General features: G+C 59.2%; 2 protein-coding genes and 1 long non-coding RNA gene across 4 annotated transcripts in view; 1 reads left to right on the top strand and 2 right to left on the bottom strand.

Moving 5' to 3' along the window:
- Positions 1-834: 834 nt before the first annotated feature.
- Positions 835-7,385, bottom strand: LHX3 (LIM homeobox 3). 2 transcript variants are annotated; one of them, XM_025475775.3, is made up of 6 exons: positions 7,180-7,385; positions 4,831-5,002; positions 4,101-4,303; positions 3,374-3,525; positions 3,127-3,298; positions 835-2,329 (listed from the first exon to the last, which is right to left on the bottom strand). In XM_025475775.3, exons 1-6 carry the CDS (start codon positions 7,271-7,273, stop codon positions 1,911-1,913), a joined length of 1,212 nt encoding a protein of 403 aa, XP_025331560.1. In that variant the 5' UTR covers positions 7,274-7,385; the 3' UTR covers positions 835-1,910. The 2 variants fall into 2 exon arrangements, with proteins under 2 accessions (XP_025331560.1, XP_025331559.1); XM_025475774.3 differs by lacking the exon at positions 7,180-7,385 and adding an exon at positions 6,230-6,356.
- A 565-nt stretch (positions 7,386-7,950) lies between these two features.
- LOC118355649 (uncharacterized) lies at positions 7,951-9,284 on the top strand. The gene is made up of 3 exons (XR_004818503.2): positions 7,951-8,088; positions 8,383-8,527; positions 9,155-9,284. It is a non-coding gene; the product is annotated as an uncharacterized LOC118355649 (long non-coding RNA).
- A 1,471-nt stretch (positions 9,285-10,755) lies between these two features.
- The window catches only part of QSOX2 (quiescin sulfhydryl oxidase 2), a 31,888-nt gene continuing 16,079 nt past the window's right edge, over positions 10,756-26,564 (bottom strand). The window contains exons 4-12 of the mRNA XM_025474995.3: positions 26,232-26,337; positions 25,995-26,085; positions 24,211-24,356; positions 22,595-22,729; positions 22,215-22,344; positions 20,222-20,344; positions 18,893-19,043; positions 15,987-16,175; positions 10,756-13,651 (exon numbers count right to left, since the gene is read on the bottom strand). Of these exons, the coding sequence (XP_025330780.3) occupies positions 13,104-13,651; positions 15,987-16,175; positions 18,893-19,043; positions 20,222-20,344; positions 22,215-22,344; positions 22,595-22,729; positions 24,211-24,356; positions 25,995-26,085; positions 26,232-26,337 (1,619 nt within the window). The 3' untranslated portion in view covers positions 10,756-13,103. The remainder of the gene's footprint in view (positions 13,652-15,986; positions 16,176-18,892; positions 19,044-20,221; positions 20,345-22,214; positions 22,345-22,594; positions 22,730-24,210; positions 24,357-25,994; positions 26,086-26,231; positions 26,338-26,564) is intronic.

Here is a 26,564-nt window from a genome sequence, read left to right as displayed (position 1 = left end):
TGCTTGCTCCCCTAAATGGCGTGACCTGGGGGGGCGCCCTTTCTCAGCTCCGAGGCTTCTCCTGGTGCCTCCCAACTCCCTGACCCGGGGCTGCCTTGAGTGCCTCTTGGATGTTGGGGTGTGTGACTCTGGGGCTGCAGGTGGGACTGTCCTCCCAGGCAGCTCCTAGGGAGTGCCCCCCTCCCTCCCAGAGTCCATCCCTCCTCCCCTGCACTGGAGGCTCATTCTCCCACCTGCCTCAGTGCCCCAACTTGTGTCCTGGCCCACAAGGCCAGGTCCTGCCCACCAGTGAGCACTCACTGCTGGGGGCGGGGTGGGGGTGGGGTGGTGGTGGAGGTGAGGCCCCAAGCTCACAGACTCTTCCATCTCCCCTTAGAGGAGGTGTCACCACTGTCTCCCCAGGACTCAGAGGGGGCAGCTCACTTGCCCAGGGTCACACAGCAAGTTAGCAGATGGCTAGGATTGGAATCCAAATTAGTGAGAGCCCTGGAGACCCTGGGCCGTGAATCTCCTGATGGGCTGACTCTGGCACCCCCTTGCCCCTCGCTGTGAGCACCTGCCCTGGCCACCCCAGTCCCTGCCTCGGCGGGGGTGGGGGGGCAGTGTCAGGACGCTAGGCCTCTACTCGCGGCTGGGCAGCTTGCTTACCCACCTCTCCTCCTGGTGCTCAGAAGTTGGGCCAAGATCCAGGGACGAGGGGCCCAATTCACAGCAAGTGCCATCTCTGGCAAGGATGGCCTCCCCGCTTTTGGGGGACCGCTCTCACCCCCAACGCGCTCTCACCCCCCACGCCTGCGTGCCGCCAGCAGCCCTAAAGACGTGGAACTTCTAGACTGGAACTGACCAATTTATTAAAGTCTTGGAAAGAGCCGATGGTCAGAGAGTAAATAAAAAACACGGGACGTCCACAGAACCAACAGGTAGTTTGGGATGCAGGTTTGCGGGGGTAACTGGGCCTCACGGGCGGCCAGCCTCCAGTCTGGGGCTGGGGCGTCACGTAGTCCAGGGGAGGAGGCGGTCCAGTCCTCAGGCAGTTAGAGGGTTAGAGCCAGCTCCCAGACAGAACGGAACGCCCAGGGCCTCAGGCTGTTTGGCAATGGAAATCGGTGGGCTGGGCGTGGCCTGGGGGGAGGGGTGCGGCCGTGATGGGGGAGGAGAGGGGAACTTGCTGTGGGCAGGGGAGGGAAGTGCCCACGGCCCTAAAGTGTTGCTCGCGGAGACGAAGGGCACCCAGGCAGTGGTGTCTCCTCCGACAGGTGGTGGAGTCAAGAACAGAAAAATCTAGAGCCAGCTGTTCCAGGGATGATGGCGAGGAGGCTCCTGGGGGCGTGGGGGTTGGGACCAGAAGGATGCTGGCGTGGTCCCGCTCTGCCGCCTCTTGTCTGGACAGAAGAGGCTCATCCCTGACCTGATGTCGGGACCACCAGGCAGATGGAGCTTGGATAATAAAAGCGTGGTTCCTACTTTTTTTTTTTTTTTTCTTTCCATTTTAGAAAGTAAAGCCTCTTCCAGCCTGAAGACTGTGCTGCTCTGGGCTGGAGGTCGGGCCCAGCCTGGGAGGGGGCGACACTTCGTGTCTAGAAACAGCAAGCGTCCAGTTAAGTGGTCGATCAAGGGAGAAATCTGTACAAAACAAGGCTTGTGGGGCGGCTACCAGCCCGGCCCCTGTGTCCAAGGAGGAGCGACTGGTCCAGGGACCGCTGGAGTCCCTCCGTCCCCCAGGGAGGGGCGCGGGGTGGGTGCTCCGTAGGAAGGAGCCTTCGGTGAGGTCCTCATCCTGTTTCCGCTGCTGCCAGTGGCACCTGCTTCCCACACAGTTTGGGGCTTCGGGTGAAGAGGGGAGTGCAGCTCCGGGCACTGCTGCCCACACCCCTTGTGTCCGGTACTCAGTGGAGCCTGGGGGCCCTCGGTCAGAACTGGCCGTGGTCAACCTCATCCAGCCAGGAGGCGGGGCTAGCGGGGAAGTCGGGGTAGCCCCCACTGCTCCCTGTGGACAGGTCGGAGCTGGGTCCGTTTCCGGCCAGCACCCTCATGGGTGGGGGCCCACCTGGGGTGCCCGAGGGCACCAGGCCCAAGCTGGCATCTGGATATACTAAGCTAGAGAGAAGGGGCTGGGGGCCAGGGAGGCTCTGCAGGGCAGCTGGGGACGGGGGGACCCCATAGGGGCTGCTGGGGCGCAGCTCACGGTACTGCTCCGGGCCGGCCAGGCCTCCGTGCTCCAGTGGGAAGCTGCCTGGGGCTCCCGCAGGCCTGCCCAGGGCTGAGGTGGGCTCCCCCAGGCTGCTGTAGAGGCCGTTGGCAGGGCCCAGGTCGGCCATGGTCGGCTCATCTGCAATGGAAGCAGAGAGCGTGGATGGGTGCCCGCCCCCCTCCACCTCCTGCCCCCAGAGCCCCTCCTTCAGGGGTGTCCTGCCCCAGCCACCCGAGGAGCCAGCCTAAGACTCTTCAGCTCTCAGGACTCATGCTGCCCTCTGCCCCTGTGCTTGCTGAGTGGTTCAGCTCAATCCCACCTGCTCTCTAAAGGCGGCGGGATCCCCCCCAGGGACCAGGGTCGTGACTAGGCCAGCTGGGCCCAGGGTTGCAGGACAGTCCCCACGGCTGCCTTGGGAGGGGTGGCCACCATTCCCATTTTGCACACAACTTATTGGAGGCTCTGAGCCGCAGAGTAGCCTAAGGTCACAATGCAGTCAGAGTCTCCTGCACAAACTGTCTGGGGATGGGCATTGGGGGTAAGTATGGGGCCTCCCTGGTACTGGGGAATGAGATCCCACAGAGGAGGGTGGACCCCTCAACTCCAAACACCCAGCACTTTTTATCACTTACCCCAAAACCGTGCTGCCCACTTTCCTAAAAGTCATTGCAAGGGCCAGGAGCCACAGGGATGGTGTGGACCCTTCCCTGTGGGAAAGCCTGCTGGGGGTGTGTGGGTCGTGGGGGCTGTGCCCCCTCAGGGGAGGGGGTCACCGCAGGGCCTGGGGACGGAGGGGACCAGCGTCTAGGAACTCTTAACAAGGAGGCTTAACAGCGCCCGACTGGGAAGTTCACACCCAGGCTCTGGCCTCGGTAGGGGGCTGGGTGCGGGAGCCGGACCGCTGCCTGGGGCGGGGGACTCCGGGGGCGACGTACCCGTGAAGGAGACGTCGGCGTCGCTGTCCTGCCCCTCCTCCTGGACGCTGTCCTTGTCCGACTTGGGGCCGCCGCGGGCGCGCTTCATGCTGCGGAAGTACGGGCCCCAGCGCTGCCGGCCCGCATCCTTCTTGAGCCGCTTTTCCTTGGCGCGGCGGTTCTGGAACCACACCTGGGCGGGGGTGGGGGGAGGGTGAGCGGCGGGCGCGGGGCGCGGGGCGCGGGGGGCGGGGCGCGGGGCGCTGACCTGCACGACCCGCATGTCCAGGCCCGTCTCCGACGACAGCTGCTCGCGCACGTGGCGCGCCGGCTTGGGCGACGTGTTGTAGGCGCTCTTCAAGGTCTCCAGCTGCTTGGCCGTGATGGTCGTGCGCGGCCGCTTGGCCGTGGCCTCCGCCTCTGCGCCGCGAGGGGTAGGGTGAGGCCGCGCCCCGGCGGCCGCGGGGACACCGCAGGAGCCGGGGGGTGGAGCGCGTCTGGGCCTGGGCGCAGGGGCTCCTGGCGGCGGCCCCCTCCCGCCTCGCCTGCCGCCTCCGCCTCCCGCCCCCGCCCCCGCCCCCGCCCGGGTTCCCCTTTGTTCTGCGGGTAGGGCCGGATCTTCACGGTCAACGGTTCGGGGCGATAATTCAGACCAGGGGTGATAATCTACGCAGTTGAGACCAAGCTCCCGGCGGTGCCCCCGAGTGGGGAGGCCGCTGAGGCCCGGAAGCCAGGCTTCCCCAGAGCGCAGCCGACAGGGCCCCCTCCCCCTGCGCCTGCCGCCCCCCTCCCCCTCCCCCTGCCCCTCCCCCTCCCCCTGCTCCCGCCGGCCTCCACCCCGGCCTGGAAGGAAAGCGCCCAAGTTCTCTCCCCGCAGCGAGCGGAGCGCGCTCTGGCAGGCGCTGGGCGTGAGGATCCCTCCGCGCCCCTACCGGGGGGACCCCAGCCCCATTTTGCCGGCGGGGAGAGGAGGTGGGGTGGACCCTCCCACTGACCGCGCTGCTTGGCCGTCTCGTAATCCGCCTTGCACACGAGCCGGCTGTCTTCCATGAGGTAGAACTCGTCGCCTGTGGCCAGCTGCCGCTTGCACACGACGCAGGCGAAGCAGTGCAGGTGGTACACGAAGTCCTGGGCGCGGCGCACCACCTGCGTGGGCGGGATGCCCAGCTGGCACGCGGCGCACTTGGTCCCGAATCGCCTGCGGGACGCACAGGGCGCGGCTCAGCGCGGAAGTGGCGGCTCCTTCGCCCGGAGCGGGTCGCAGAGCGCTGAGCGGGGCGGCGCAGGGCGGTTCAGGAGGGAGTCTCCCCGCGGCAGGCAGCCCCCGCAGAGCCGCCCAGGATACGGAGAAGGGACCCAGAGGCCCTCGGGGAGGAGCCCAGCCGCCCTGACCTCGCTGCCGGGTCAGGAAGCTGGATCCGTGGGCCAGGTCCCCTAGACCCCAGAAGCCTGTGCCTGGGAAGCACCTCCTCCCCAGCATTAACGACAAAAACAATCCAAAATTAGGAAGGAGTCAATCCGATCACGTTCTGCAAACTTGGGCTTATCTTTTTGAATGACTATTACCGTGATTTAAAAAGTAATTACTTAGAATTTAGCAGCGCACCAGCCGGGCCTGGCCGCCCGCGGCGCTTCCCCCTGCCCCTGCCTGGGTGACAGGAGGGTCCGCTGTGCGGAAGCAGACTGCGCCCCTGCCCTCCCCAGCGTGCCCACGGCCACGCTCACTTGAAGAAGTCGTCCTTGCAGTAGACGCTCTCCCCGCGGCTGAAGCAACGCTCGGCCAGGGGCGTGTGGCAGTCCGTGCACTTGAGGCACTTGCTGTGCCAGTGGCGGTCCAGTGCCTTGAGGATGAAGCGGTCCAGGATGTGCTGGTCGCAGCCGGCGCACAGCGGGATCTCTGCAGGCGGAGGAGCCACCCAGGTCACGGGCTCAGAGCTGGAGCACTCGAGTCACCTTCCAGCTCCAGCCCCCACGGGGGCCCAATGTTGCCAAGGGAGATCTCCTTCCCTGCACACCCTCCTCCCCACCTGGTGTGGGTGGTGCTTGGCTCCCCAGGTGCAGGGAGTGCATGACATGAGCCTGGCCCATGGTTAAAATTTGGGAAAACCGAAATAGGTTTAGAAGTGTGCCCTTGAGCAGGAAGGGGCCCCGACCATTCAGCCAGATACCATCAACTGCAAAATGCTCCCAGTGAGCGTGAGGGGTGCACGTTGAGCTAAAATGAAAACCCCACCCCAGGGGCTCTCCACCAGCACCTGAGGCAAGAGGCAAGGCGCACCCAAACCCCATCGTTATTTTGCACAATCCAGTGTCCTTGCTCCTTGGAGATCCCTGGTTCAAGTGTGGCCGCCCAGCCCTATGGCCGTGTCCGCAGGCACCAGGGTAAAAACTGGTGTCCTCCTCATCTCTGGGAGCCCTCGAGGGTACTTGTGTACAGACTGGACAGCTGGATTGCTGTCATCACACTCAAATGTCGGTGTCTGACAAGAGTTACTCCGACACCTGGCTCTGCCACTGCGGGACTGCAGGCCTCTGGGGAACCAGGTCAGGGAGAAACTCGGGGGTGACCTGCGTGAGCCACTGGCCCATGTGGGGCTTTGCAGGGTGCTCACGGGGTGAGTCTCCCTGTTGTCTCAGAAAAGGTCTTCCAGAGAGGAGAGAGCCAGCAGCAGGGGCTGGAACCGGTGTGAACATTGCACCCACCTGGCCGAGTTCTCCTTCCTCCTCGCTGCGGACCCCTCCGGCCCCTGGGGGGGCCCCCCGCAGTGGGTGGGAGGAGAGAAGGGCTTCCCTGGGTCTCAGGCTGCAAGAACCCTGATCAACATCCCTCCCGCGGTGGCAGGAAACTCGAGAAGGACGCCGACCCGCATCGGGCCAAACGGCAGCCCCAGGCGCAGGGGAGCTCGGGGGCTGCACCGGGCGTTCGGGGCCCCCTTCGCGGGTGGTGACCGCGGGCCGACCAGCGCAGCCGGCCTACAGCAGGAGGCTGGACAGGCGGGGCATTCAGCACCGCGGCCCGGACAGCGCCCGGCCCAGCTGCCCCGAGGCCCCGCGTCCTGCAAAAGCCTTCCCGCCGCGCTCCTCCCCTTCGCGCTCCCAGTAGCGCCCCAGACCCGGGCCTTACGCTGCATGGTGACTCCAGCCTCGGCGGGTGTCCTCCCCTCAGCAGTGGCCCGGCCCAGCGGAGCCTCGCGCCTGCCTGCCTGCTCCGGGCCAGCTCTCCTCAGCGATCCCGTTCGGAGCCCGCCTCCCTTCCCTCCCTCTCCCTCCACCCTCCCACCCCTTCCTCCCAGCCCCTGCGGCCAACCCCTCCCAGGAACCGTCGGAAAAATAAATAAATAAATAAATAGGGGACAGATGAGACCCCACAGCCTGGATGTAACCTCTTTCCCACCTGCTCCGACCCTGTCACTCCCCACCCAGCCAGGCCCGCCTCGGTCTCCATCCTGTGGTCCCGCGGGGCGGCACAGCTCCAAGAACGACTGCCCACCGCCCTTCTCTGGGAGCCACAGCGCAGGGGGGCGGGAGCAGGACTGGTGCAGCTAGGGAGCTGGGGTTTCTGTAGAAGAGTCCAGAGGACCAGCCTGGGAGCCACTGGTGAGCAGGTGCGTGTGGGTGCAGACAAGGGGACCTTGACCTGGGACATCTGTGTCGGGCCCCAGCTACACTCTGGCCCCTGCATCTCCCTCTCTTCCCCTGGAAAGTGCGGAGGGTCTGGTGGGGCCCGCCCTCTCAAGGGTCCTCTTGCCCTGTGGTCGCTGGGCCACATGGTTGCTCTTCACATACTCTCCTGATAAGGGAGTGGGCTTCCTAAGTCTGTCCTGGGACCCCAAGGACTCTTCCGCCTGAGCAGCGCGGCGCAGCGAGCACACAGCTGACAGCACCGCTTCGGGGCCCCGCAGCGGACTCGCTGCTCCTGCGCCCAGGTGGGGATGTACTGGGGCCCTTGCAGCCACGCCCGTCGGGGTCTCCCGTCTCCCACCACCGCCGTGGCCAAGCTCGGGAAGGAGCGAGGACCTCCGGGTCTCCCGGGCCCGGCGTCCCCGGTGCAGGCACTCGAGCCCCGGCACCCACCTCGGCGTAGGTCCTCCCTCCGCGCCAGCAGCGCCAGCAGCAGGTCTCCACCCGCCGACTCGCGGCCCGGGCCCAGCTCCCCGCGCGCCTCCATGGGTCCCGTCTCCGGGAGCTGCGGCTCTCGGGTCCCGAACTTTCCCGGGGCCCCAGGCTGGTGTCCGAGTTATTCCCTGCGCTCCTGGGCGCTGCGCCCGCGGGCCGCCCCGGGGGCCCCGAGCCTCAGGCCGCGCGGAGGGCGGAGCGGCCGGGGGGCGGGGCCGCGGCGCGGGGCGGGGCCGGGGTCGCCGGCTCTGCGCGCCTTTGCGCGGGGACTCGGGGTGCCCAGACGCCACCCGAATGCCTGGCCCGAGGAGCGCAGGGACAGTCGGGGGAGGAGCCGGGCCGGGGCTGCCCGCCGGCGCTCACCCGGGCCCGCAGCCTCCTGCTCTGCGCCGAGGGTTGGGCCTGGGGCCTGGGGCCTGGGCTCGGACGTGCACGCGCGCGGGGAGATCTGGGTCCCCGGAGGACAGACCAGGAGGGAGCAGCGTCGCACCGCCGCTTGACAGCCGAGCCTAGGAGGCTTAGTGACAACGTCTGGTCGTCTGGTGGGCAAGAATGCGACCCGAAATCCAGAGAGGGTGAGTGTGGCGCCCAAAGGCTCACAGCAAAGCCACTCGGAGCCAGAGGCGACCTCAGACCTCCCAGTTGTGACTGGCTTCTGGGCCCCACCCTGGGGACTGCCACCTGAATGGGCACAGAGAAGGACAATTCTCGGCAGGCACACTTGGCCAGGACATGCAGCCAAGACTCAGGTCAGGAAGGACAGCTGGGAAAGTGGGAGGTCTACTCTCACGTCCTTCCACTCACCAGCTTGCACAGAATGCAGCTCCCACACCTGATGTTCCAGCATCTCATCCCCAATCCAAACGGGTAAGCCCATAGGAACCCACCCATGCTCGCTGTGGAGAGGTGCTCCTGCCCAGAAGGCACATAGCACCTGGCTACTGGCCAACACCAACGCCACCCCCCACCTCGATTAAGAAAGAGCCATGTGGGGCTATTGCAGCACGGGGCATGGCGAGGGCAAGGGGCCCCCAGCGGTGAGGGGGCGAGTGGGTTTATGCCGGCCTCCAGGTCCCTCCAGTTGGGATCCCATGGTAAGGAGCAGTCTTCATCCCGCTGCTCATCCTGGCCTCCAGGCACCTGGTGTGTGCACTTTAACAGGACGCAAGCCTGGAAGGATGTGGGCCCGAAAGGCACAGCACCCTCCCAGGTCCCAGCGGACCCAGGCTCCTGGTTTTGAGCAAAGGCGCATGCCACCAGCACTGCACCCTTCCTGCACACTTGTTACCCAGATGACAGGGCACAGGTGCGCAAGCCGGGGGGTTGAGGGGGCACTGGGTGCCCTGGGATGTTGGCTGTGGGGTGTCAGCTGCCGCAGAGGCCTGTCTAGAGAAACCATGTGTGGTTCGAGTGGGGAAGGGGCTGGCGGGCAGCGGGTCCAGGAGGTGGCGGCCCCACACGCTCTGCATCTGGCTGGCCTGCCAACAATGCCTCCATTCTTTCCCAACGTCTTTGACGAGATCGAGTGGCCCTTAGGGAGGGCGGTTCAGGCGGGAGACCCAGCCCGGGGGGGTCCCGGTGCTGCCCTGTTGGGCGGTGCAGGAGCGCTGAGGGTTGTGGGGTCTCTGGAGGAAGGTGACCCCCCACTCCGCCCTGTCCCTCACCCCAGCACTGTTCCCAGGGCACTCCACAACCAACTGCCACCTCTGGGGCAACCGCCGGGAACTCCAGGCCCTTTGCCCCTGGGACCTGCCTGACACATCCCTTCCTCCTGTTCCCATCCCTCAGGTGTGCCGCTCCCGCTCCCACCCCCACCCCAGCAACTTCTCCAGACTTCCTTCCCTCGTCTGCTGTCCGGGGTCTCTCCCTGCCCACCGTCCCTGACGCTCCCGTCCTAGCCATTTCTCCCTTGTGGGTCCTCTTGCCCCTGCAGGAGGCCGAGGGGCTGGCGGGGGCCCTTACCACAAGTCCCATGGAAGGCGCAGATGGCAGCCACCACGGAGGTCCCCGGGCCGAGCTCCGTCTCAACTGAGCTCGGTTTCCAGCAGCATGATGACCGCCAGGCGGGAGGTGGCGTCCGGGTCTAGGCCGCCCTCCTCCCTCCTCCTCTGCCGCCACAGGCGCCTCCAACCGCGACCCTGTCTACCTGGCCTGGCGGAGACTCAGGGCCCTGGGGCGCTGTCCGCGGTGCTGAAGGAAGTGCTGCCGCCCCCACCCCCTCCCCCTTGGCGGGCCTCTACCCCCCAGCCCCCTCTGCCGACCAGGCCCACCCCCTACCCCTGCCCCATCCCTCCCGCCTCTGCTGACTCTGCCCACCCCATTCCCCCCAGACCACCCCCTTCCTCCCTCCCCTCCTCCCCTCTGCCGACCCCACCCACCACCCTCTTCCCCCAGCCTACTGCCTACCTCCCCACCTGCCTAGGTCTGCAGTCCCTCCACCAAGTCTGCAGCACCCAGATCCCCCCTACCCACTTTCCCTCCTCTGGCTCGTCTGCACCCCCCACCCCCAGTCCCTCAGGCAGCCTCACCCCACCATCCCTCCCCTTGCTGGGGCAGGCAGTTTCCACCACACTGGCCCAAAGGCTTGGGGATGGGAAGCAGGTGGGTGCTCCACCCTGCCCTACACACAGCATCCAGGGTCCTGGACTTGGACGGGTGGCCCCTCCAGCCACACTGGCCTCCAGCCCGGGCCCCCACAAATCTCTGGCTCCAGGTATGGTCAGCACTCACCTGTTGGACTCATAACCTTCCCCACCTCTCCTGCCACAGCCCACCCCCACCCCCAGCAGAAACGACTCAGGACTCCAGGGGTGTGGGGGGTTACCCATCTAGGCCAACCCCAGCACCACAGACCCGGCTGGCACCTCAGGGCCTGCCTGTGCCTCCTCTGAGGGGCGGGTTACCTGCCAGCTTGCACACCGTGTGGCTGGGCAGGTGGAATCCACAGGAAGCACAGCCAGCAGATCCCTCAGAAGCTACACAGGGCCAGAGTGCTCACCCCAAACACCCCAGCAAAACAAAAGGTAGAAAGCAGGAGAAAAGGATCAATAGTTCAGAATCCAGGGGGAGCAAACAGGTGTGCAAAGCCCCAGGTAGGAGGCAATGCTGGGGCATTCAGGCCCGGGGCAGCAGGGAGGAGAACGGTGTCCAGCACCAGGTGGGCTGGGGGCTCCCACCAGCTGGGGTTCCTTGGAGGTCTCCTTCACCAGGGTGCCCCTGGTGCATTGCCAAGTTGTGAGACTCGCATCTGTTCCTGTCACACGTCATTGATGTACCGTGTGACATGAATGAAGGCTGTGGTCCTGTGGCCAGCCCCTGGTCTAGATCAGCCCCAAGAAGATAATCTATAATTGATCTCCCATTTTTCACTTTCCACCTGACCCCTGGGCTGTCTTCCAAAACGTCTCTAGTTTAATTCAAGAAACCCTGGGATTTCAGATGCCCAATCCACAAACTCTGGAAGGGGAGGAGGGCTCTGTTCTGCACCCTCTGATCACTGCTAGAACGAACTCACATTTTTAAAAGAATCAGTCCTTTCAAATGTCAAATTTTTTATTTAAAAAATGTGCACATTATAGTTCATTTAAATACAAAATGTTCACTTTCCTTGCAGGTAAGAAATTTCAGACATTTCCATGTCAATTAGCTTTTTAATCAAAATCCTTCCAGTAAAAATAAATACACATTTAAATTATCGAACTATTCTATTCATTAGTCTCAATACTTACAACTTTAGAAAAGAGACCTTAAACCTTGCCTAAAGGTAGTGTCCAGTTCTAAGCAGGCCATGGGAGGTGTGTGGCCATGTTCACACCTGCACACGAGACACACGTCCGTGGCCACTTTGGCACCACCACCTGTCCCTGACTGCTCGTGGTCTACTGGAAACCTGGCCCCCCTCAGGGTTTTGGAAGCTTGTCCCCCAAATACTGATGACCTCAGACTGCAATATTATCATGAACCTCGAAGCTGTCACGTGGGTTTTATAGAGGTTCCAGCACACGGTGGTGCTCTGCAACCTCATCCCAGTCCACACCGCGAATGCAAACTTCCTTTAGGGGAGGAAAGCATTCAACACGAACCAGAAGGCAGTTTAATTCATGGTGCTAAGTATTTCCCTTTGGATTCTGTGGGTGAATCTGGCCAGTTTTCAGGATAAAAGGAAACAAGACAGGGTCTCCAGTAACCCAGCTGCACAACCACCGACGAAACACACAGACTTCTGGGGTTAAAAACATGTCAAACAAGAAGAAACCTCTGGTGGCAGAGAAGCCAGAAGTGAAGCAGCTGTGGAGGACCATGCCCCATCCCGTCCCATCCCTGGCCCCCATCCCATCCCTGGCCCGTCCCCATCCTGTCCCCCATCCCATCCTGTCCTCGTCCTGTACCCCGTCCCATCCTTGTCCCTGTCCCCCCCACCCCCGGCAGGAGCTCAAGCTCCTGACAGCTCGCCTGCTGCCCACACGCTGCTCCAGCACATGAGTGTTCTTACACAGAAACGACCATGGTCAGCGGGAGTTTGTAAACATGGAGCACACTAGGCAAGGTGGAAAGACTATTTACAACCATCATAGTGACACAAGCACAGATACATCTGAGCTTGTGAGACAAACAGTCACAAAGGATCTCCACGAAAATGGCAGTTTGTTCATTTTGTTTACATCTCCAGAGGCAAACTGACATCTAAATGATTTGGGTTTCACAAATAATGTTAAAATCATTAAATGGTAAAAAAAAAAAAAAAAAAAAAAAAAAATATATATATATATATATATATATATATATATATATATATATCTCACAAAAGCCTGGGGGACGGGGGCCCTGTGCCAGGACCCTTCATAAAACAGCTTCAGGGAAATGAAGTTTGGAATTTGGCCTTAAAGGTGCTGGAGACAGGGCTGTGGGGCTCCTGGGGTATCCCCGGGCATTGTTGTGTCACTGGGCCCCATGTCCTAGCCCCAGGCCCTGCAGCTGCTGGACCACGTGACACAGAGGATGATGGGGGGCTCCTTGGAAGGTCTCCTGGGGACTTGGCTCCCAAGGAGTGGGCCACCCCACACGCCTCCCCTGCAGAGCTCTGCCCTCAATGCCTGGGCAAGGCAGTTTGGGATGGTCCTCGGTCACTTAGGGCTCTCTTCCCACCAGATAAACAAAGACACCGCCTCTGCCACCGTCCTGCCCCCACCACCCCCCTTGGCCTGGTAGGGGTGTTCCTTACAATGCAGCAAAGCCACAAACCCTCCTCTGTCCTTCCTTCCTGTGCCAGACTCTGCATCTGGAGTGCACACAGGTCTTGATGCAGGGGTGGTCCCTTTGGCTTGGAGCTGCTCCAGCACCACGGAGATGCTCTCTTGCTTCAGCTGAAACTGCCAGGCAGCTGAAAAGCACAAACACAAATGATCTCTGAGAACCAGACTGGCTTTGAGGAGCGGCCAGGGTGGGTGAGGCTCTGCTGGGCGAAGCTGGCTGCATGGAACCGTCCGGAGCCGCCAGTACACGGCACGGCTTAGTTGTTCTCCAAATCCCAAGCCAGGCTTGCAGAACGTGTCTAGAAACTCAGGATGAAAGCAGGTGGGAAAGAGTCTGTTCGTTTGGCCTGGGCTCCCACTTTTTTTTTTTTTTTAAACTTAGAAGAATAAAAATACAGACATCTTTTTGCTGTCGGATCTATAAAGGCGTCCAGGGAATATGCCAGCGGTCAGTCTCAACAAACGCTGGCTTGTCCTCCACAGGAAGACCATTTGTCCAACAAGGCCTTGGAGCCCATGACGCTGATGCATGTGAAACCAGATCTGCTGTGTCTATAAAATCCCTGATCTTAATTATTAAAGCACGGTGGGGCTGTTTTTCCAAAGGTGCTTCTGTGGTCCCACTTGGTTCTACACAGATAGGCGGTGATATCTGACTTTCCATCGCTTGGACCGCACTCGGAAGAAAAAGTACATTAACATTAGAAACAAGGAAGAGGCCACGTATAGCACGACGCAGAGGCTCATGTCCAGGCTGGAGAAGCCCATCCCGAGAAAGGGCACAGCCACCTCCACCTCCCTATGGCCCTCGGCCCTGCTCACACTCTGGTGTCCCCCATCCAGGCCGAGCTGCAACCCTTGTGACAGGTCGGGTCTGGGAGGCAGCACACTGGGTGGACGGAGACTCTTGGCACGCTGCTCTCCCTGAGGCTTCTCTGGGGAAACGAGGCCTCGCTCCTGCTCCCCGCCCTCAGGTGGGGCACCTCCTTCATGGGCGTCTTCCTGGTCTGCAGCATAGGTATCCACAAGGTTGTCGCTGCCATAGTGCTGCTTCAAGAACAGGAGCACTTGGCCCTCGTTCCAGCTGTGCAGGCCCTTAATCTCCTCGTGGCAGGCTGGGCAGAGGTCCGGGGAGGGCCACGGAACCTTTGGAAACTTGGGGTCCTCACTCAGATGGCCTGGGATGAGGGGAGAGCAACAGTGGAGAGGTGTCTGGTGACCTGACTGCCCCACACCCTGCAGCCACCTCCCTGTCCACCCACCTGCACCATGACCTCCCAGTGTTCCCAACTTCATGCCCAGTGCTCCAGCACAGATGCCTGTCCCCCAAGCACCCCATATAAATGTCATTTCTTCCCTGGCACCTCTGGCAGGGCCCCATGGCCACAGCAAAGGATGCTACCATGCACCCGGCCAGATCCTCCTCCAGCCTGCAGCTACTCTGCTTCCCTGTGACCTCGAGGCCCCAGGTTAATGTGCTCCCGACCTCACAAACCCTAGGAGTATCTGGCCCTGGATGTGGCTGTCCACACGATTCCACACACTTCATACTTGTGTGGGCCCTTCCCAGACCCCAAAATCCCTTAAGTACCTCTAAAAATTATTCTGGGAGACCTGCCATGACAGGAGAACCGCACTGCCAGAGCGCATCAACACAGCACTCTTCTGCACACTCGAGTGTACTTTTTACAAAACAGAACCGCACAGCATGGTTTCGATTGGACACAGCCCTTGGCCAGCACTACTGCTCCGTGTAATAATCCGGTCCCGGCTGCGTGGGTCAGCGCTGCACGTGCAATCAGCACCCCAGGACGGCCAGGGCAACTGTGCAGCGAACACCAGCTCCACACAAACGGAATCAGATTCAGAGCATCCACACATTTAAGGTTTCCCTACTTCCTGCTCGAAGGCTGTCCCCGAAAGCAGTTCAGCCATCACCCCCACTGGCCATCCACATGAGGCCACGGCTGATCCTTCTGTCCCCGTGTGTGCATTCGCTCCTCTGGTCCATACCTGCTAATGGAGCACCCAGCCTAGGGAGCACCCAGCTGTACATTCCAGGCAACCAGCATGTGCATACGAGACCCTGAGGCAGGCCATCACCTCCCGGCCCACTCACCCTGCATTGGTGACTTCCTATTTCTCTTCCACAAGGGTGAGTGACAACCCACCCGACCACCCAGCTCTGGGTCTCTGCCATACAGACTCGAGGCCACACGGGTTCCAGGTATAGCAAGTATGGTGCACAGTGCTCCTTGGCTCCCAGAAGAGTTCCCTGACCTGACTTGGGGTGCCCCCCACCTTAACAGTGCTTCTACAAGTAGACGTGGACAAAATCACTGTGTCTGATGGGTATGAAACACTGGAGATGCTCCTGCACCTTGTAGGCTCATAGCCGGGGGAGGTGGGGGAGGTGGGGGGCATTGGAGAATGCAGACCACTGAGGCCCAAGCACCAGGTACCAGGCTGCTGGCGTCTGCACCTGGGGGCAGATGCACATGTGCACACATGCAGGCCAATGAGGAGCTGCCCAAGGCCTAGTGTAATACCCCACAGATACAGTGAGGTCTAGGGCAGGGCTGCAGGGCCTCCAGGGAATCTGGGCCTCTATCCAGAGGCTGGAGGTGGGACTAGGGGGTGTGGGGGGAGACGGCCTACAGAATTGAAGGAGGGACATAATTACGCTGGCTGCTGAAAGCCCCTTTCTGCTGCAGCACAAGCACACAGGGGACACAGGGGCTCCCGGGCCAGGACCTGCCCCACAGAGTCTGGTGCAGCTATGCCAGAGCCGAGAGCTGCTGGGATAACCCTGTGGGCTCTGGGGTGTGGGGGGCAGGGGAGTGCCATACACCTGAGGTGGAAGCTGATAGCCACGGACGACCCCGGCAAGCAAAAGTGCTGTGGCCAAGTGAGCTGAGCTGCAGCAGCTCTGAGGGCAAAGAAAAACCAATTTTCTTTAGTGCTTCAGTTGTAATATGTTTCATAATACGGTGGATTAAATAAAAACCAATAGTTTAGTGGTTTTTTCCTACTCATCTCTATTAAGATTTATCCGTCAGCAGAATTATTTTTAAGCCTAATTTCAATCTGCCGGTGATTTAGGAGGAGTTTGAATTAACTCTGAGGCGATACACGCGCCCTATTTAGTTTGAAACAAAACTACTTCATGGGGTTTGGTTTATGAGAGCAGATCGCAGTGCCACAAACTCCTCACAGTAGCCTGATTCTACCCTAGTCTTCTGCTGTCAAATTTCCACGGGGGCCCAGGAGGCTCCCCCAGGGGGAAGAGGTGCCCCTGAAGTGGAGAACAGTCTGGAAAGCCAGGGACATTGGTGGCCTAGAGTGGCTGCCATTCTTGGCAATCCTCCAGGCAGCCAGCGTGGTAGCAATGGTCAGGTGCCATTCCCACTGCCTGCAGGACTCATGGATGGGTGCCCGTCTACACGGCTTCACTGTCTCTGTGCTAGCCCCTCTGTACCCAGGCTTGGCCACCCCAATGTGGCTTCTGCTCACCTGCCAGGCGGTTGTTTACTAAGTTATGTTTCTTCCAAAGCCAGAGAATTGCTTGGTCTGAGGTTTTCACGGAGTCCATGGATTCCTTAGCCATTTCCTCAAAATGCTCACTGCACTCCTTACAGCCAAAGAAGGTATGAATGTACCTCCTTATGGTCTGCAGCACCGCCTGGGGGTCATCCTCAAAACCTAGAGGGTCAGAGGACAAAGCGTTGACACGGTGGGAGTGTTTCTGAAGGCTTCCGCTGGAACCCAGGGCTCAGGCTGGCGTGGGGAGCCTGAGCAGGCCAGGTGCCTGACCGGGGACCCTCGGACAGCCTGCCTGTCTGCACGGGAAGGACAAAGGGAGGAAGGAAGCAGCATGTCCCAGACATCTACTGCATCCAGAAGGAGTGGCACCATGCGTCTGGGGAGCAGACCCATCGCCAGTGTCTGGGAGCAGCACGCACTCCAGGGTGTGCACAGGGGCCTGGGAAAATCAGCTAGACGCAGCGAGACACAGGGCTCCTTCCAGAGAACAGGAGGGCAGCCGCTGGCAAGGACCTGCACCACTCTGAAAAGGCTAGCCCTCTTCATGAGTGGCAACTCCAGCCTTGCCCAGCCACATGGACCACGTGCCCCATACGTGAGCACAGGTACTGCCAGGACACGCTGACTGCGTGAAAGCACTGCAAATGAGGAAAAACGATCTTTCAAGGAAATGGTCCCTGATGGCAGAAGGAAGCAGCTAGCATCTCACTAAAACAAGGACCCCTGAGAAAGCAAAAGGGGGGTGGGGACAGGGCTGGCAACAGCAGCTCCCTTCAGACAGCTAATGCGGGGGATTGAGCCAACAAGCGAGAGACTGTGAGATTAGAGCAGATTAAATGTCAGCATTAAAAGAAACACAGCAAAATAATTGGAAAAAAAAAAGATGTGCTTTTGAGACTGAATCCGTCTTAATCAAGAGCAGGCCCTCGAGGGTGATCTCTTTCTTTGCCACTAGCTGTGGCTCCACTGGTGGAGGGCCAGGACCCTGCATCTGTCGCCGACTTCAATGGGCCTCACCGGGGTTGCCAGAAATTCCAACTGAGCAGCCAGCCACGGTCTCCTCAGCTTGGTGTGTCTCAGAGGTGGTGGGTGGCGAGGGTCCACAGACACACAGCGAGGACATGCGGCTGACCCTCCTCATTTCTGCTCCCTGCCCTCCTCTCCCTGCCGCCAGCTGCCATGCATCCCTGAGTAATCCTCCTTTTCTCTCCCCACCAAACCACTGCACGCCCGGCCACCCTAATCTTTAGAGTGGACAAGAACCATAAACCCTACCTGTGGGGGATTAGAGGACTCGGCGGCTTTTTAGTCGATGGGGTTTAAACACCCACTAAGGAGAGGAAAAACCTTCCAAGACCTAATCCGGCGGTGTCCATCTGACCCAGTTCTCTGGGCATGAGATGCACTCCTCAGATATGGCTCCAGCCTCAGCCCCGGAGACCTTCCCAATGGCGTGCCCTGTTGCTCGGCTGCTGTTCTGCCCTGTGCCACGAGCCCCTGCAGAGCCCCCGGCAGCCCCTCAGCGGAGTGTGCCTCCCACGTCCCCCCACAAGGCCCTGAGAGATGGACATCAGTGTCACCCTGAGGAGAGCCAGGGTGGTGAAGATTTCCACAGACAGCACGTGGTGCCCACAGCGTGCTTTCATTGCTTCCCCCAGCGCCAGGTAGACACCCTGTCCTCACCAGGGATCCAAGCCGGACAAGGACCATTTGACCAACAGGCTGTGACACAAGGGACACCCTGTGCTGGCTGTCCCAGCCTCAAGGTCCTTCCTGAGCGAGGGGCTGTAGGGAGCTGGGATGGCCCTATAGGCGTCGCACCTCCTGAGTCTCTGGCCACCCAGCAGGCCGCACTCACTGAATCTGAGCACATAAAACCGTGGTTCTTTTAAGCCCAGCATTTGGTTTGGTTTGTTACAAAGCAAGAGATACTGCAGATTTCAGTCTCACTGGAAAGGATGATGGAGTGTGGGAGTCCCAGCCCTTAGGCAGTAGAAGCATCCCCGGAGCTGCCTGACTGATGCAGTGGCTAAAAGGCAGGCAATCCACCCACCACAGCCAGAGGCCAGCTTCATGGGGGAAGCACGCATACAACCGAGTCCAAAGTGGATAAAAACCCAGCAACGGTCTTCACTGCTTGGGTAGGACACAAAACATGATGATTCTGGTTTAATGATTTCCTGATCATTAAAACTGCTAAAGCTAACTTATGCTTCTGTAGCTTTTAACCTCCTGGGCAGGCAGCCTCTGAGATGGCCCAGGGTCACAGCTCAGCTGGCTCAGCCCCTCCCCCAGGCTGGGCGGGCCGCCCAGAAGCGGCCAACACCACACTGAGGATGGTGCCCTCTCTGTGGCTTGCCCATGAAGCCAGCTGCCACACTGACAGCCAGGAAAGCCCTGATCCCATGAGTGAGCAGGGGAGGGTCTCTTCCCCACAAAGATCCCCAGTGAGATGCCAGCCTCGGCTAACACTGGGCCTGCAGGCTCATGAGGTCTGTAGCTTGGGACTCTGATCCAGCTACACCTGGGTTCCCAGCCTACAGACACTCTGACATAATACTAAGCCATGGGGGTTCTTTGTTATGCAACAACAGGTAACAAACACACATTTCCAAGTACGCTTCACTCATGTTCAGGCTTTTGATAAAAGCAGGTGTTACCCTGCAGATTCCTGGCTGTGTGCACTCATTCCTGCACATCAGCCATGCACAGGTGGGTGAGCTCTGAAGTGCCTAGGGCCTGCAGAGGAGTGCACCAAACACCTGAAAAGATGCTCCCTCCACACTCCTTAGCATGGGAACCTTTGGCAGCCCTGGGGACATGTCCCCTAACCTACAGCTTCTTACGTGCCCCGGGCCCCCGTGGGGACAGTTTACCTGTGCCGTCCAGTGCCTCTGGATGGGTCCCAGCTTGAACAGTCAAAGTGTGGAATAATTTCCAGAGAGAACAGGTGTAACCCCTGAACTCTGGTCGGCTTCCTTGACATCCAACCCACTTTATGCGATTAATAAGAAATATTCCAGAAATCTGCCAGGGGGTGGGGAAGGGAAGAAATCAATAAATTGTTAAAATTATAATAGTTGATGATAAATGTTCTCTGGGTGCTGGTTACAGAGTGTACATTTATCAAAACTTTGTCAACCGTACATCTCACTATGTGTGTATATAATTGAATACCAAACAAACGAGAGAACAGTCTCCACTTTACTAAAGGAATTCTCAAAATAGGGGGACGTGGCCCAGGCCTTTCCTTTCCGTCCCCCAGAGAGGGGGGGTTCGTGTGTGTCTGGACAAAAGAGCTTTATTAAGGGATCAGGATCGTGCGTTAGAGTCCATTAAACCAGCCCTGCTGGGGAAGGCTAATAGTAGAAAACCTCAACTGTCCAGTGAGTGTCCACCAGAGCAAGCATGGACTATGACTGCACGGGCAGGAAGCCAAGGCCCTAACAGCTCGGGAGCCACGTGCCTGCAGCCAAGCACAAGCTTCTAACACTCAGCCCATGTCCACGCCCTGTGTCTCCCAGCCAGTGGGCACAGGGCTTGTCCCTGGGGTCCAAGTGTGCAGCTCCTACAGGGAATGGGCATGCAGGACAGACCCTATACCCAAGGACCCTGTGCTGGCTTCCAGCTCGGGTGGAGGTCAGGGGGAGGTCAAGGCAAGCACTCAGCAGTGGGCTCTATGCTGCTGGCGCAACTGATGTGGACTCCCGCGGGCATGCATACTGCCCACAGAATCAGCCTGACCAGGGAGCCACCGGGTTTGCTTCAAGTCACTAACACCTCTGGGTGCCCACAGTGGACACATTGAGCCTGGGTGGAAGGGAAGAAACCCTCACCTGCTGGCAGCTGGCAGCTCTGGCAGGGCCTCCATGCTTCTCATCGAGCACATTGCTTTATTAGCCTTTTTAGTATAACATTCCTAAGTTTATGAAAAATTTAACACAAAAGCCCTCGTGCCGCACTGCCTGAGAAAGCTGCCCATCCTGTCACAGCAAATAGGGGCAGTAAAATCCACAGGGCACACCTTAGAGGGACCCGGGCAGCTCCTGCCACGAGGTGTGTGTTGGGATGACAGGCCAGGGCGGAAGGCCACATGTGTGTGGCTTCCTTCTTTCCCAGGGGCTGGGGCTGGGTCCCCAAGCAGGGAGGACACGGACCACAGGGGCTGGGTGTGCCGTGAGTTCTGGCAGGAGTGCTGGGCTCACCCGCATCTTGTTGTTGACGAGGTCGAGGATGGCGTTGTAGGGGATCCTGTCGAGGGGGAGGTTGGCCAGCCACTCCTGCAGTGTCTCCAGTAGCTTTCTGACCGGTGTGCGGCCGGGGAAGAGCTAAGCAAGGAAGGACTGCACTTAAGATGCCATCCCTTGGGACCAAAGCCAGGTGGGGTCGGCCTGACCTGGACCCACTGGGTCAGCTGGGAGAGGTCTTAGGGGTCTCACCTAGGACTGGGCTGGGGCGCTCTCCAGAGCACAGAGCAGGGGGGTGGGAAGAGCTGCAGGCAGGCTTCCGGCCAACGGCTTCCCAGCTCAGTGCCCCAGCCCACAACTGCTTCACAGTGACAGACGACACAGCCACAATGTGCCTTATTCATCACATTGTCAAGGACTCTGCGGTCCTTTCTGAAAGCGCTATCTACTTAGGAATTCCGCGCCTCCCGTGAATGCGTGCCCATCCCGCCTGCTGCCCTTAGTGCTCTCTCTGCCGCCCCTTTGCTGTCTAACTGCAGAACTATGTGAAAAACGCACGTCCCACTGAGGCTTTCATGCGAAAGTGTGTAACCTGCTGGTTAACTAAACGTCTGTGCCAGCTGCACAGCTGCGGCCCTCACAGCCCAGAGAAGCACCCATTCGGCAACCCCAGGGGATGCGGCCCTTCCCAGAGGGACTCGGACTTGATGCAGCCTGTTAAATGTGCAAAATGAAGTCCACCCAGAGCTCAGAGGGCTGAAGGAGGCCTGCTGTGGCAGGGACAGCCCAGCTCAACTCGTAGAACCCCAGGTCCCACACGGGTCACAAAGAGTCACTACCGACTTGCCAGCATCTAACCTCCACTTGCAGCCAAGCTTCATAAAAACTGCTAAGAATAATTTATGGCCGCCTTGACCTACAAAGCTCTATGCCTAATGGAGGTAAAGGACAAGGACCCGAGCATGGGGAGTGCAGAGGGAGCGAGGACCACACAACGGGACGCACGTCGGTCTACACAACCTCCCTTTCTTCCCCAGAAAGACATCATGGGTCTCATGACTCCACTGCAGGCTCAGCTTCCTTCCTTCCATTTCAAAAGTCATAGAATATGAGTGTTCAACACACTATTCAAGTGAACAGGAATCATTCTGTCAGATACCTTACCTGAGCAAAAGACACCCTTTATTTATTTCTAAAGATACTATTTTTAAATAAATTCTACATTCAATGCAGGCCTTGAACCCACAACCCTGAGACCCAGAGTCTTAGATTCCACCAACAGAGCCAGCCAGATGCCTCAAGAGAAGTCCTTGAAAACTGAGTTTCCGTAACTTCTCGACAATGGGCACGGCTGTGGTGCCTGACACAGGGACAAAGGCCTCTGTCTTCAGGCCACTGTGACTGAGGCCTTCCCCGAGGTGAGAGCACAGAGGGGCCCCAGGCGCTCCCTGGGGAAGGGTGATAACCTGCTTCCTACTGCTGTAGCCCAAGGAAACAGGAGGCCTCGGATTCTTGGCCCTAGAGCTAAGAGCTCCTGGGAAAGGTGACCCGATGGCCACTTCCCAACTGATGGTCATGCACCACCGGTGATGGTCCCCGCCAACGGGCCACAGTCTGCACATGGATGGCTGATAAGCGGCTGCCGCTGCTGCCCTGCCCACACACCTCCTCCCACTCTTTGCTAGTGTCCTCTTTCAGACATGTCATAGTCCCAGCCCTGCCTTGACACTTTGTGCCGGTGTCTTCCTAGGCCTGGTGTCTCAGGGTCACCAGGCCAGCAGTGATGTGCGCTCTGTTACATCCCCGGGGCTCAGAACCAAGTGAACGCCCAGCAGGCACATGGTGAGCAGGGGCTGCACAAAGGCCAGTAGGGCCTGGGCAGCTGGAAGACAGAGCTGCCATCCACCTGAGGTCGGGGTCCTTCCCTGCGGAGCCCCGAGGGCACCCTCTTGAGCGCAGCCCCCATCCCGTGGCACCCCACTCGTCACAGCCTGGCTCAGACGCTGCACACCTTGGCGAGGACAGTGACGAAGTCCTTGAGTGTTTGTAGCTCGGCCCCCGCCAGGGACCTGTGAGTGGCCAGCTCTACCCTCAGCAGGTAGTGTAGCCCGGACTCAAGATCCGCAGTGTACAGCTTCGACCTGAGGGCAAATACCATGAAGTCAGCTGGGAACACACCCCTGCCTGGCTCCCACCTGGAGGGACCCCCCACTCCCCACAAGGTGACACCATCAACTCTAGAATAGCCCAAGGCCCAGGGGTGTGTGTGTGTGTGTGTGTGTGTGTGAGAGAGAGAGAGAGAGAGAGAGAATCCCACCTGCAAAGGGGCTGCAAGCCGCCCAAGCACGCAGCCACACCCCTGGGCGGCTCAGGACCAAAAGGAATACCTACCTGTCAAATTCTCTCCAAATGACAACTTCAGGATTTTCTTCTTTGTTGGGCTTTTCAGGCAACGAAATCAATTTTTTCCTCACATCCGGCAACGACTTCAAATAAGAGGAAAAAAACGATCGGAGGGGCTTCCCGCTGCGAGAAAGGGGCCAATGAGGGCACAGGCCAGGGTGCCCCCAGAGGCCCAGCCCCTCTGCAGGGGTTTGAGCAATGTGCCTGTCACCAGGCACCCATGTCCTCCACAACTGAGGGAGTTTGTCCAGACTCCCAGCCCACCCACTCTTTGGGGACTTGCTGCAAGGGTTATGGGTTGAAAAGCGGGATGCTGGCAGTACAGGTGTTGGGGGGCTGGCCCTCCACCTGAGAAGGTAAGATGAAGCCACAAATAACCCAGTCAGAGCTGTGGTAAGTACTAGGACTCATTTTCGCTCAGTGGGGACGTTGAGATGTTTTGTAAAGCTGGTATGAGCATCAGCCAGAAACGTTACACCAACTGGGGTTTGCAGCACACCCAGGAGCCCTCGTTGCAGTCTGCCAGCCCTGAGGGACACCAGGTGGTCAGGGCTGTGGGGGGCAGCAGGGTACATCCCGGGGCTGTGGGGACCCTGGACTGGATAGAGAGGAGCATGCACTCTGAGGATGTGTAAGGCCACTACCGAGCACCTCCAAATGGGCTCAGGGCTCACCGCCATCTAGGGCTCATTCTCATTCCCAAAGCAACAATGGTGAAGAGGTGGTACAGGTGTTGCTTTTACTATAAAAGGAGCATTTTTCCTTAAAACAAAATGGCATGTGGTTCAGGGAAACTCCGCTGAGAATAACACCTGCTGTCATGGTGGTGCTGGATGCCTCTGCCGCTGGGCCAGAGCAGGGCACGCAGGCCCAGGGCTTGGAGTGTCCAACAAGCTCACTTGTAGAGCATGACATGAGTGGCCCAACCCACAGAGGTTGCCATGCCTACCCTGTTCTTTTTTAAAATATTTTATTTATTTATTAATGAGAGACACAGAGACAGAGAGAGAGAGAGAGAGAGAGAGAGAGAGGGGCAGAGACACAGGCAGAGGGAGAAGCAGGCTCCATGCAGGGAGCCCGACGTGGGACTTGATCCCGAGTCTCCAGGATCAGGCCCTGGATCGAAGGCAACGCTAAACTACTGAGCCACCCGGGATGCCCTGACTTCTGGTTCTTAAGGGACTGGGGCATGTCTGAGGCTCTGGGGAGGCCACTTCTCAGCTGAGCCAGGAGCCTGGGGATGGAGGAAGTGTGTCCTGGCTGGGCTGTGTCCCAGTACATGGAGACTCACCAAGAGCAGCCTAGGCAGTGCTGGTTAAGTGGACACCTGCGGGCCAGCAGGCTGGGTGGGTGCCCCTGGGGGTAGACAGGTCTTCCACACCTACAGGAGGCTGGGGCCACGGCAGACACCACAGGCCTCAGGATCCTGTCTCACCTTCTTACCTGTGACCCTTCCCAAATTTGCTTCAGGTTGTTCACTTTTTAGCAGCGCCCGGTGCATGCTGACGGTGTCCAGGTGGGCTCTGTGGTCTGGCCCAGGGGAGGCTCCCACACTTGGAGGGGTTCCCCAGATCCAAATACTCCTGAAGCCAAATTATACTTACATGTTCATTAATCCACGCGTCCCATTTGGGTAAATTAAGTAACATGAAGGAAGGGAAGAAACACCCAGTTTCTCCAGGAAGGCCTCGTCCGCGTCCAGCACTCTCTTTACTACAATGTTCTCGTACGGAAGCAGGTCTAAGATCACCTGGGGAAGTAAAAAAGAAATGTCACCTAAACTGCGGATGGCCGGGTCTCAGGAAACATCACCTTGATGAAGTGCAAGGCAGCGTGGGCACAGAAATGAGAAACGTCATGTGGAATACATCTGTGTCCACCTCCTCTCTGAGCCAGACCGACACTCCCATCTTCACTGTCACTGCACTCTCAGACAACTGAATGAGACGTGTGCAGGCCAGCACGGCAAGCTCGCTCAGCAGGCTTACAGAGCACTGAAGAAAGTGCGTATCCATAAACCGGTTCTGGGCCTCCTAAGCCAGACAAGCGCAGGCACCACCACTCATGTACATAGGGCTGGCTATGACCCTGGCCCTGAGCCTGCCCTAACACATGTGGCACGTGCCCTGCTTGTGGAAGGCTAACAGTATCCCCTGGACAGCAACACAGCCCTGGCCAGCCAACTGAAGGCCTGCAGGCTGGGGGCCAGCTGAGCCTTCCCTCAAGCTGGCCCTGTCTAGGCTGAAAGGACGCAATGAAGGATACACAGCAATGGCATCTCAGGACCTAGAACAGTGAAACAAACCCCGGCATGCAATCAGGTGCAGAACCTGCACCTCTTGACTTCTTTCCTCAACAGAATCAGCGTATCTTGAACCAGGGGCATTGCTGAAAGTGTGCACCATGTACTCCAGTGCGCCAGCCACCAGACTCCCGCGAGCTGAATGCATGGGCTGGAGTGACCACACTCAAGCCCCGCCACAGAGCGCCCCTAGGAAATACTGCAGCCACCTGCCCTGGGGAGCAGTCCCTGCTCAGGTCTGTGTGTGCAAGTGAGAGGGGCAGCCTGGGGACAGTCTGGGGGGTGTCACGTGAGAATGCTGGGTCCTGTGGCTAGCGGCTCCTCTAGCCCCCCACTGAGAATCCCGATCAGCCATGGATAGGTGGGATGATGTCACTACCAAATTTGGAGGGCACAGGGAGACGCAGTGTGGTGGTCAGATCACTAACATGTGCGGCCTTTGCCTGCGTAAGTAGCAACAAGAGCTCCTGCCAGCAGCATATGACTCCCACCTCTGCTCCCAGAGCTCATAGAGGAGGGGAATAGAGCCAGCAGGCAGGCAGAATGGTGAGTGGGGAGGAGCAGGGGTGGGCATGAGCATGGGGGTGCAGCCCCATGGGCAGGCACTTCCTCCCACCTATGAGGGGAGTCCCATCATCCGTGCTGGTGTCTGGTACCAGAGGCAGAGGCTTCAGACCCCCACGTGTGAAACGAGAGCAGAGTATCATTCCACTGAAGAAACAATGTTTTACAGAACCTTGGATTTGGCAAAAAAGTTGAGCGTTCCCAATACAGCCAAGAAAAAATCTTGATGGTGATGCCAACGTGTAAGAAATAAAGAAGGCAATGTGCCCTAAAAGCCAGGTATGGGGGGCCCCCTCTCAGCCCCACATCAAGGATGAGGCCACAAGCCTGCCTGCTTCACCCCCAAGGCCCTTCTCACAGTCTTCTCTGCGAACCGGCTGATCTGCTGAGTGACACCATTACATCCCAAGAACTAATGAGAGCGAAACCCAGGAACGCCTCTGATCAGGAGGAAGCAGTCGTTCCCACAGAGGAGCCCAATCACAGCACGCAGGTAGAGGGAGAAAGACACAGACACAGTACCTCACGTCCGACGTAAGAGCTGTTGTTTTCAAACAGGATGGCCACATAACGGCCATCACGGTTGTCCAAGAGAGAAAGGACGTCACTGGGCCTTTCAAGAGAGACAAAGAGGCATTTAGGGCTCCCAAGAACAGCGAGCTGGCCATCATACACCGGCATCCATATCCCTGAACGCAAATCTGAATGTTACAAAATTTAATTCAATTCCTAACATTCCCCCATTTTTACACTACGCACGGAATAGGGCCCAGGGGCGGGCAAGCCGGGGGCCTGTCTGTGTCTGTGTGATTCTGCAGGAAGTCGATCATTGTCCGCCTCACGGTCTGCAGCTCCCGGTCAGGCCCTGTGGGGAGGTATGCCACTATCACAGCCACATCTGCCCCCCCCACCCCCACCCCACAGTGCCTCCACTCAGAGCCCTGGAGGACAAGGCCTGAGCATGGGGAGGGCCCATCGATGACCGTCTACCGCGGTGGGTACGCATGACCAGAGACCACAGGGTAACTAGCGTGGAACAAATGAGCACAGGAGCCAATCTCACAAATACAGTGTGGAGATGCAGGCCAGGGA

This window comes from Canis lupus, chromosome 9 (assembly GCF_003254725.2).
Source record: "Canis lupus dingo isolate Sandy chromosome 9, ASM325472v2, whole genome shotgun sequence".
Classification (NCBI taxonomy): Eukaryota; Metazoa; Chordata; class Mammalia; order Carnivora; family Canidae; genus Canis; species Canis lupus.
The sequence above is the reverse complement of the archived record's forward strand: the minus strand, read 5'-3'. Positions and strand labels throughout refer to the sequence as shown.

Excerpts from the sequence above, each read along its gene's own strand:
- LHX3 (XM_025475775.3), bottom strand. The coding sequence starts at position 7,273 with ATGGAGGCGCGCGGGGAGCTGGGCCCGGGCCGCGAGTCGGCGGGTGGA. Across the intron at positions 5,003-7,179 it reads GAGGGAGGACCTACGCCGAG|AGATCCCGCTGTGCGCCGGC; the intron begins GTGGGTGCCGGG and ends CTCCGCCTGCAG. Across the intron at positions 3,526-4,100 it reads CGAGACGGCCAAGCAGCGCG|AGGCGGAGGCCACGGCCAAG; the intron begins GTCAGTGGGAGG and ends CTCGCGGCGCAG.